The sequence below is a fragment of the Manis pentadactyla genome, chromosome 11 (assembly GCF_030020395.1).
Source record: "Manis pentadactyla isolate mManPen7 chromosome 11, mManPen7.hap1, whole genome shotgun sequence".
Classification (NCBI taxonomy): domain Eukaryota; kingdom Metazoa; phylum Chordata; class Mammalia; order Pholidota; family Manidae; genus Manis; species Manis pentadactyla.
In genome coordinates this window covers 75,235,563-75,245,640 of record NC_080029.1, presented here as the reverse complement: position 1 = coordinate 75,245,640, position 10,078 = coordinate 75,235,563, and the positions used below count along the sequence as shown (strand labels likewise).

Sequence of the window (10,078 nt, the reverse complement as noted above, 5' to 3'; positions counted from 1 at the left end):
TCAGCTCCTCATCTTTCCAAGGTGCAGACTGAGCCAGAGAGGGGACAGACTTGCCCAAGATCACAGCTTCTGTTCCCATCTCCCTAGTCTCTCTCTTTCCTGCTTTTCAGTGTTTGTAGCTATTGCATGGCTCTTCCCTAATCTGTGTTTACTTTCCATTTCCTTTTGCCCTCTTTTTCCTTTGTACCCAGTGGTGAAGGCCATTCACCGCCAAGATGACACTAATTGAGGGTGTGTCCATTTGGCTTCCCCTCCTCCATATCTGGGCATCTGAATTGATCAGCATGGGAAGGGAAATCCAAGTGGACAGTGCCAGGCATAGAGGTCAACCTGGGCAACCAGAACCTGCTGTCAACTCTGGCCCAGGCGGACCGGCTGACTTTGGGAGTAACGCATGGGTGAGCATGAGAGGAAAGGGAGCCAGAGTCTGGCCCTTGAAGCTGCTCAGTTAGGCCCAGGAAAAGCAGGACCTTGAATGGGGAGGGGCACGGAGTGAGATAGATGAGGCCTGACAAGTCTCTCCGTACTTCACCTGCAATAGGCCGAGCTACTTTCCCGCACCAGTAGGGCAGCTTTCCTGCAAACCACCTCCAGGCAAGTTTAAATAAGCAGGGGGTGAGAACTGTTTAAAGTCAGAGAAGGGACGGCGGCAGACTTGCTGAGATGCAGAGAGGTGCTATAACTCCAGCCTTCCAGCAGGGGATGCCCTGTCCCGACAAAATGTTAGTCCTCTTTTTCTTGCTGGCCCCTCCAGCTAAGGAGACCTATTCCCCAGACACTTGGTGTGGTGAATCTGTGATCACAGCGGGGTGAGGGGAGAGGAGTCCCCCCTGGGTCATAACAAGGGTTAGAATCTGGTGTCCTGTTCCGGAAATGGAGAACAATCAGAAGCTGAAGCCCTTCATCCTCTCCAATTGAAAGGCTGTAAATATGACCTTGCAGAAAGGAAAGAGAGCATGTGAGATGTGAGCGTGAGCGAGCAGAGTGAAAGCAGCTAGGATAAAAAAAGGGAGGAGGTCTGGGACCTGCAATTGGTGGTTTTGGAAATACAGTATCAGAAGAGACGTAACTTGGAAACCAAGGCTATCCCCCCTCTGAAGCAAGTCACCTTCGTCATCACACCGATACGGACTGATCTGAAACCTAAAATTCATTCCTCCATGGTTCCCGAGCAGCACCCGTTTGCTTATCATTTTCAGATACTGACCCCTAACTCTAGGGAACTGGGTTATGCAAGGGTTGCTAAGAAACAAGGGAAGATGCAGTAGGGATGGAGGGGTTGCTTAGTAACCAGGAGTTCCCTTGGTATTGGAGTGGCCAGAGCAGGTCTGGAACTGATGAGGGTCAGCAGACAGCCCACACCAGAGCTTTCTGAAAATCCATGTCTGTTGGCCCCTTGGCCCAGAGCTACCAAGAGCCTGCCTCTCTTCAGCTGCCTGGCACTGCCCTGCCTGAAAAGTACACCCTGAGTTCCTGACTGTCCTTGACAACCCCTTGCTCCAACCATTCCTTCCCAACTGCCTCAGCAGGAAGCCCATCAGATTCCTAGATTCAGGACAGGGCAGGGCTCCTGAGCAAGCAAATGAGAATCTCATGGTGGAGGAGGTAGAGCCTCTGGCTCACTTTGATGCAGACTGAGAAATTTGGGGTCTGGGTGAAAGAGGGTTCCCTACAAAACCATCTCTGGTTTATTTCCTGTTCCCCAGGAAATGTTTTCATATCTGAATCTCCCATCCAGGTACTCACCCTGCTCTCCAGAGGAACACACCCCTTCCTTCTGAGGGTGTGGGTCTCCTCACTACACCCAGGCTCCTCACAGCTTCTCTTCAGATAGCTTTATTCAGGCAAGCCTGGCAGGGACACTATGCAGGCAATCGGAGCCCTGTCTGCTTTCTCAGCCATGAGTCCTCTGTTCTCTGCACTTCAGGGACAGAGGTGTCCCTGCTCTCTCGCAAACACTCTGGACACTCACACCCCTCCCTCCACTCCTCCTTCAGTTTGTCCCCTGAGACTAGAGCACCTATCCCCCTGCTTCCCTTGTCAGGCCTCCCTTTGCCTTCCAGGTCCCATTTATCTGCAGCTTCCTTAGTGATGATTCTCCCAACCCAAGCAAAATGTGCATGCACCCCTATACTCTGCTGGCCTGGCTGAGAACCCCTTGTCTCAGGAATGGGTGGAGCTGTCCTCCAGGAGCCCACTGATCCTCTGCTTCCTCTCCTACCTGGCAGGATAGTCCTGAGAAACCCTTTGTGAACTGAGTGTTTAAAACAAAGCCCTTTGCACAGAACATCTCTGAGAAAGTATTTGAGATGTTAGGAGATTTGCCTCTGGGATGAGGACTGGGAGATTTAGTTTTTGAGCTAGTTTTGAACTGCTTGAAGTTTGGGATTTACCGTGAGCAGGTACTTTAAAAAATTTTTATTGTGAAATATAGCACATACATAAAAAGTATATATTTGTTATATACAAAGGTATATTGGCCAGGTCTCTCTTTCTCTCTCTCTCTCTCTCTTTCTATATGTATGTATACACATATATACATACACATACACACAGAAGACATACATATCTGAATGAACACCATGTAGTCAGGTCTCAGTCATAAAACAGAACACTGCCAGCACTCCAGAAACCCATTGGGCTGCCCCTCCCAAACCATAATCCCCCTTTGGCCCCAGAAATACCCACTCTCTTGACTTTTGAGATAATCAATTGCTTTGCTTTTCTCTGTCGTTTTATCACCTGTTTGAATTCTGAAACAACACAGTGGTTGTTTGGACTGTGTATCTTTTAGATTCATTTATGTTGCTCATAATGAATTTTCATAATTGCATAGTATTCCATTGTGTAAGTGCAACACAGTTTGTTTATCCATTCTCCCTGTAGTGGGCATGATGGACCTTTGGCTTGTTTCCAGTCTGAGGCTATGACAAAGGTTGCTGCTGGGAGCACTCGAGTCCAGGCTCTTGGTGCACCCTTCTGCAGGTGCGAAATGGCACCATCCAAGGGCTGCATGTTCAACTTCCCTGGAGAGTGCCTAACTGTTTTCCAGAGTGGTTGTGCTTACACTCCCTCTAGCTGTGAATGAGAGTTTCTGTTGATTGCTACTTTTCCACCTAGAAGCAGTTCATTAAAATCAATAATTGGTGTAATTATTTGTTTGGTGTCTTGCATCCTCACTCCACTGGGAAGCACCATGTATAGAGCTTGGGGCTGTAGTTCACCAGCATCTGCTGCCCGATGCCCAACATGCTGCAGGTGCTCAGACCTCACTTATGGAATGAATGTTCTACTGAACATTGGGTCTCATATGCTAATTCATGTTTTATAAACAGAGAATTTTTATGAAGAGGTTTTCTGAACTGAGGCTCACATATTTAAAATTCACCCTGACTGGCCCTACCCAGGCCACTTTCTGCTGCTGACCTTGTCTGTCTGGAGGAGTTGGCAGTAGATTACCATCATTCTCACTGACAGCATCAGTGGTAAGTGAAGTTCATTCCTTCCCACAGGGCCAAGTTCAGCAGAAAGCAAATCAGGTATCGGCGGCCATGCTCCGGGTCTACCAGGGCCTATTTCGTCCCTATGTTGGACTCTCCATGCGGTTAAGCAGCAGTAGGATAGACCCGAAGGGCATCCTGGCCAATCGGGTAGCCGTGGTCACAGGGTCCACTGATGGGTGAGTGTCCTGATTGTTCTGTGGGTCCTGACCCCTCCCAGGGACGACACTCGCTTCCACAGAAGGACCTCAGAACTGTAGAGCAGACACAGCCTTGTTGATTTCAGGGCTTGGGGAGGGAAAAAGGTGGGGAGGGGCTGAGACTGTCTTGTTACCTTTGTCCCTGCTACAGGATTGGCTTCGCCATCGCCCGGCGTCTGGCTGAGGACGGGGCGCATGTGGTGGTCAGCAGCCGGAAACAGCAGAACGTGGACCGGGCAGTGGCCACACTGCAGGGGGAGGGGCTGAGTGTGGTGGGCACCGTGTGCCACGTGGGGAAGGCCGAGGACAGGAAGCGGCTGGTGGCCACGGTGAGGGGCTGCTGGAGTAGGAGGACACATGGAGGAGAGCACACAGAAACCTTCCCTCCCTGCTGGGCCCTGGGAGGACAGGGATGGGGTCTCAGAGGCCCTAGAACACATCTTGAGGTTGTGATTGCTCAGGCTAACTAAGAAGACCCCATCGTTCACACTGGCTTTCTGGAAAGTGGCCTTTTCTTGAGAGGACTCTTACCCTCATCCCACACCCTAGAAGAACTATGGTTGAGGAGCCGTCTAAAGTGATTTCCCCATCCCAGCCCCCAGAGGGATTCCTGGAGGAGGCCTTCCTCCCCCAAGGCCCTCAGGACCAGACAGCCTGGCCCTGGGCCTATCCAGGGCACTTACCTTCCTGAGAGTTTGGTTCTCACAGAAGCCTTGTGATGCACTGGTTTGAGACAGTATCTAATTACCAAGTTTTGCCTCAGTGCTCCCTGTACCTGGTTGCTCTGGGAGGGCGAGGCCTCCTCAGGCCAGCTCCACACTAACCCCAGCCCTTTGGGCCACCTCTCCTCTAGGCCCTGGAGCACAGCTCAGGCGTGGACTTCCTGGTGTGCAATGCAGGGGTCAACCCCCTGGTGGGGAGCATCCTGGGGGCCAGTGAGCAAGTGTGGGACAAGGTAAGAGTCTCTGGGAGCTGGCTGAGGGGTTTCAAGTGCTCTTCTACGAAGACTCTCCTTTCCCCTCCAGACATTGCTGTAAAAATGCACTGACCAGTGGTCCCTGGACTGTGCCTTGATGCCACTTTCTGGTTTGTGTTTTAAAAGCCAATTCCTACATTCTTTCTGCTTTCTTTCCTCCTCCCATCCCTTTTGCATTTATTTGCTCAGCATATATTGACTGAGGGCTTGCTGTGTGCCAGACCCTATGTTAGGCTCTGTGTAAGCCAAGAATGATAAGGTTTCTGCTCACTGTCAACAGTTCATATTTTTCACATCCTTTGGTGGAGCCATATCTTGGGGGTTGTGCTCCTTGTTGGTGATCCATTCCCTACCCCTGAGATTCTCCTTTCTTAGACTAGGGCCCCTGACTGGTCCTCAGATGAACTTGCATATCAGTCATGCCTGGACCCACCCATCAACTTCCCATGGACTCAGATGTTCTGACCCAGTGCAGTCCACTTATGGGCCCACAGGGTCCTGGAGAGACCTTGTAAAGTGCCTTGGGGTCCTTCTCAGGCTTTGCTGATCTCCTGCCACTGCTTCTCCATTCCCTCCTGTGTTTTTTTCCTTGTCCCTCTGACAGACAAGGTACATGCTGATGGAGTCACGCTCTTCCTGCCATTGTTAGCTCCCCTGTGCCCCAGCCCTGGGCCACCGCACTTCCTTCTTCGTCCTCAGCCTGCTGCGCTCTGCCAACATCATCCTCACGCTGGCCCCTGCTGGGTCTTTGCCCGTGGCCTGGTACCCTTCCCTACATCCCCATACCTGACCTGAAGTCTGAGCTCCCTGTAGCCAGCTTCCCAGGCTCCTCAGCTGCCTTAATGCCTCTGAGGATCATTTGTGATTAGGTAGCTGGGGTGTCATTGCTGACAGTCCCCTACCCATTCTGAGCCATTTTCCCTTTCGGAGTTTTAGTTCATGGGATCATGCCTCTCTTTTTCTCAAAACTGTTTGACATCTTCCTTCCTGAACTTGGCTGCACTTGCCCACAGCTCAGCCTTACTTTCTCTGCTGTCCCCTATTCTTCAGGGACTTGCAACTCACAAACAATTCTGCATCCCTGGACAGCAGTTGTCCCCTGATCACATTTGCTACCACCTCAGAGGCAGAATGGTCACAAAGCAAGGTGAGAATTCCTCTGATGCTCTGCTTTGACCTGGATGTAATTTTCAGTAGGTGTCCTATGTGGGAAATTCCTCTGTCTCATCACATCCTTGGGCTTGTTTGAGCATCTCCCCAGGTAGACCCCATTCTCTCCAGCTGGTTAGGAAGCCTCTCATCTCCCATCCCCACTACTTTCCTCCATCCTTTCTCTACTCACGGATCCCCTTGCCAGCACCCTCCTCAGGCTCACAGTCTGTATTCAGGACTTTGTGGTACAGAGTTACTCTGCCTTCTTTTCTAGCAGAGCAGTTTCTTCAGCAAGGAAGGAACTCACCTTTTTTTGGCTCACATTTGGATCCAGAGTCTAGGAGGTGTCTCTTCTCAGGCCATTGCCCAGCCTGATACCCTAGGAGCTTAGGGAAGACATCTGGTGGTCTGGCACAGCTCTGTTTTGAACAGAGAGTGACCAGGAAGCCCTTAGGCTAACTCTCCATTCCTTCCTATCAGGGTCCTCCCTTTAGACAGTTGAGAAACTTCTTGCACTCCTGGGGGTCATATCTAGCCCTGGTAACCTGCCATCAAAGGGGCTTCAGTAGCACTCAGCGGAAGTGTTTCCGGGCTCACATCCAAGGGGATGAGCAGATATGGGATGAAGGAGTGGGAAAAACACTGGCCAGGCCGGGTCAGTTACTGAAGTGCAGCTTCATTCCCTAGAGATGCAGGGCACAGCTGACCTCATTCAAGATAGTGCCCCACAGGTGGGATCCCTGGTGCCAATTTTGTCCCTGCTGGCACTGCGTCCTAGCCCCCAGATCCATATCTGCATCTTTCCTTGCCAGTTCTTCTCTTCTCCCCTGTCCCCAGACCCACTAGACAGAGTTCCCAGACAAAGGCCCAGGGACCCTTATGTCTGAGCCAGACCCAGGTTTTAGTTGTAGGCAGGATCAGCACGGGCACCTAACTCCCAGAATGGCAATTCTCTGTTATGTCTCCCTCTTTTTGTGGCTACAGGAAAGTTCAGAGCCATGTCTGCAATGAACTGGTAGATGTGGCCCTCACAGCACGCATTTCTGTGAACAAGTAACAGAATAATGTTCAGTCCTTGTCACGTGTTCTGAACTGTAGTCACCAACCTCTTGCTTTTTCTTATTTTTCTACATTTACTTTTCCTAGTCTTCATTTCTTCACACATACCTATTTGATTTGTTGTATGCTGTAGCCTTGCAAGCATGCCTTAATTTCTAGTGAGACAAGGTAAGAGAATAAGCAAAAACAGAGACAAAGATGACTTTTCCAGAAATCTCTCTTGCTCCCAGCATCCACTTCCCCACCATCTGTTCTGCCTTCCATCTTTTTCCAGTGGCCTCTGCTTATAGCTTTTATCTCCACAGCCAGAACATAGCCCAGTTTCTTTTAAAAGCGTGAATATCTCCTTCCTTCACCCCTGTCCTGAATCACATTTCCAGGGCTTTGCTCACAGGCCTGTCACTTAGCCCACCTGCCTATTAAACCATTAGCAACTCAGAAACACATCTTGCCTTAGCAAGAAGAAGGATTAATCCCTCAGCTCTGAATACATCGGGGTTTGCTACCCAAATTATAGAACTCCAAGTGTCTTGTAGAAACAGGCCCCAGGCCAGCCATGTCCCTGTGCTCCCATCATGCCCGTGCTGTGATTTCAGATCCTGGACGTGAACGTGAAGGCCCCAGCCCTGCTGCTGCGTCAGCTGCTGCCCCACATGGAGAAGAGGGGGTATGGCTGCAGGGCAGGGGTGGGCATGACTGGTGGGGGCTGGGGGTATAGAGAGCACAGGGCACAGCTGGGATGGTGGGGGACAGAAGAGTCTCCTTGGGGCCCCCACTTTCCCCCTTTCTGTCCTGCCTCACCCTTCATGCAGCTCCAGCTCATGGGTGAGGGTGACAGTGCAGGCGCTCAGGCGCTCTCTCCTCGGCCTTGCCGCCACCAGGTTGGTGCCATCACATCACCAGGGGCTGTGCCTCAGCTCCTTAGCCTTGTGGGCTGGTCACTGTTACCCTCATCTCCTCTGGTTCCCTCACAGCTAGACAATGCCTTTTTACCAACTTACTGCCTGTGACTCGGTTTGCCCCATTTTTCCCCATGGGGAAAAGCCCACCCCAGACCCTTCCTCATTCCCTGCTTCTCAGTCTCCAGGGACCCTGCCTCTGTTCTAGATCTTGCTACATGGCCGCACGCCACACATGCCCCAGGGGCCTCATGTCAGTCTCTTGGGCCACCACCTCCCTGGGGTCACAGCTTCCCCTCAAGCTCCTGCTTGCAGACACACCCTTTAGAAAGGTGGGGATGGTCTTAGAAGGAAAAGTTCCATATTTTGTGTCCTCCTGCCCCATGTGCTTCTCAGAGGTCATTTACAGGTAGGCACCCACCATTAACCCTGGGTGCTTCTTCACCAAGTCCGCTCTGCCCCCTCCCCAAGCACCTAGCTTTCTGCTCATCTCCTCCCCAGGGAGAGGCAGGAGAGTATAAAGGTTCTGAGCACGGACACTGGGGCCAAGAGATTGGGTTGGAATCCCAGCTTTGCCATTTGTTGGCTATGTTACTAAACCTCTCTGAGCCTCCATCTCCTCAGTAGACTAAGGATCATAACAGGGTCTGTGTTGCTGTTGTGGGGATCACATCCTTCAGTGACTATACTACCTAAAAGTGTACAATTATCAAAATCATACATCTTTTTTTATAACTGCAGCATCTCAGTCAATAGTAAGCCATTAGTTTCCTGTCTCCTCTAGGAGGGGTGCTGTCATCCTGGTCTCCTCCATTTCAGCTTACATGCCCCTGGTGGTGAGTGCTTGCTCCATGTGCTCCTGTTTGGGACAGGGTGAGGGCCCCCAGAGCCCCACAGGGGCAGTGCCCAGGTCAGACCCCCTGCCTTACCTCCTGCCGCCCTGGGCTGGCGATACCCCTGTGGCTGCTGGATCCCACACACCCAGCTTCTGTTCTCAGGCTGAGCTGGGGAGAGTGTGTCTGAGCTCTGGGCTTGGGCCAGCTGTGATCTTCTGGGATGAGAAATCCAACCGATACTTTCCTCCATGCTCTGCTGTCCTCATCCCTGTCTTGATTCCCTTTTCAGGAGCTGGGTGCCTACAATGTCAGTAAGACAGCCGTGCTGGGCCTCACCAGGTCTCTGGCACTGGAGCTGGCCCCCAAGGACATCCGGGTGAACTGCTTGGTTCCGGGACTAATCAAGACTGACTTCAGCAGAATGGTGAGGCCTGGGGCGTGTCCCCTGTTTCTCAGTGGAACCCTCCCAAAGGCTAAGAGATAAAGAGGTGACTGAAGCCTCACATCAGCATCCTTATAGCTGAGGTCCTCCCTGTCCTCTGAGCTCAGCCAGGGTCCATCCCTCAGCCCTAAGAAGGGCAAACCTCCCTCGGCCTTTCTCCTGGGTAGCCACCTTGGGGCCCTACCATGTGCCTGTGTAGCAGCACTGACTCTTTCCTCTCTTCCCTTCTCCAGTTACATGAGAATGAGACTTTCTGGAACAGCCTCAAGCAAATCCAGAAGCTTCAGAGGCAAGCAGGGTGTGGCGCTTCAGTGGTCTGGGTCTGGTTGGGGAGGTGCAGCTGTGTCTATCTCAAGAGCAGACCCCTGCCTGTGTCTCTGCCATTCCTTTGGCTGGAATCTGGGCCCCAAACAGCCCTGGAGGGTGCAGGTAGCTCTGCTGAGCCCCCCTGGTCTCCCCGTGGCACCACTCCCACTGCAGCAGCAGAGCCAGGGCTGAGGTCACAGATGCTGTGTGTTCTGTCCTTCCATCCAGGATAGGGCACCCTGAGGACTGTGCGGGACTCGTGTCCTTCCTGTGCTCTCCAGACGCCAGCTACATCAACGGCGAGAACATTGTGGTGGCTGGCTTCTCCCCTCAGCTCTGACCAGGTTTGGGGCCCATGAAGCTGTGGATCTGGGCCTGGCAAGCTGAGGGTGGGTGAATGAGGAGATGATAAGGTCTGCAGAGAGAATTTGAAACTCCGCCAGCCTAGCAATTTGGGGGCTTGTTCAGGCCAGACTTGAGGACGCCTCTCCGGTATCCTTACCTCATGACTGTCGTTGATTCAGTGGCTACGATCCAAGCAACATATGGGTTCTTGGTGTGGAGCTGTGGAGAGTTTCTGGGGCTGGTGTTCTGAAAGAACCGTAAGGGGAAAGAGTAGAGACTCAGGCCCCTGAAGGATCCCAGCTCCTTCTGTCTGTCATTTGTGCTTTAAACATTCCTTCCCTAAAATAAACTCAAACTCAAATT

The 10,078-nt window shown here is 51.9% G+C and overlaps 1 protein-coding gene across 1 annotated transcript; it reads left to right on the top strand.

Moving 5' to 3' along the window:
- The first annotated feature begins 3,517 nt into the window (after positions 1-3,517).
- LOC118911922 (dehydrogenase/reductase SDR family member 2, mitochondrial-like) lies at positions 3,518-9,714 on the top strand. Its single transcript, XM_057488577.1, has 7 exons — positions 3,518-3,679; positions 3,852-4,029; positions 4,554-4,655; positions 7,484-7,554; positions 8,571-8,622; positions 8,912-9,046; positions 9,298-9,714. The coding sequence occupies exons 1-7, from the start codon at positions 3,552-3,554 to the stop codon at positions 9,601-9,603; spliced, it is 972 nt and encodes a 323-aa protein (XP_057344560.1). The 5' UTR covers positions 3,518-3,551; the 3' UTR covers positions 9,604-9,714.
- Positions 9,715-10,078: the final 364 nt, after the last annotated feature.

What these genes read in the sequence shown, in the direction of transcription:
- LOC118911922 (XM_057488577.1), top strand. Translation starts at nt 3,552, where the DNA reads ATGCTCCGGGTCTACCAGGGCCTATTTCGTCCCTATGTTGGACTCTCC. An exon ending in CCCCACATGGAGAAGAGGGG is followed by an intron (nt 7,555 to 8,570) that starts GTATGGCTGCAG and finishes TGTCTCCTCTAG; the next exon opens with GAGGGGTGCTGTCATCCTGG. An exon ending in AGACTGACTTCAGCAGAATG is followed by an intron (nt 9,047 to 9,297) that starts GTGAGGCCTGGG and finishes TCCCTTCTCCAG; the next exon opens with TTACATGAGAATGAGACTTT.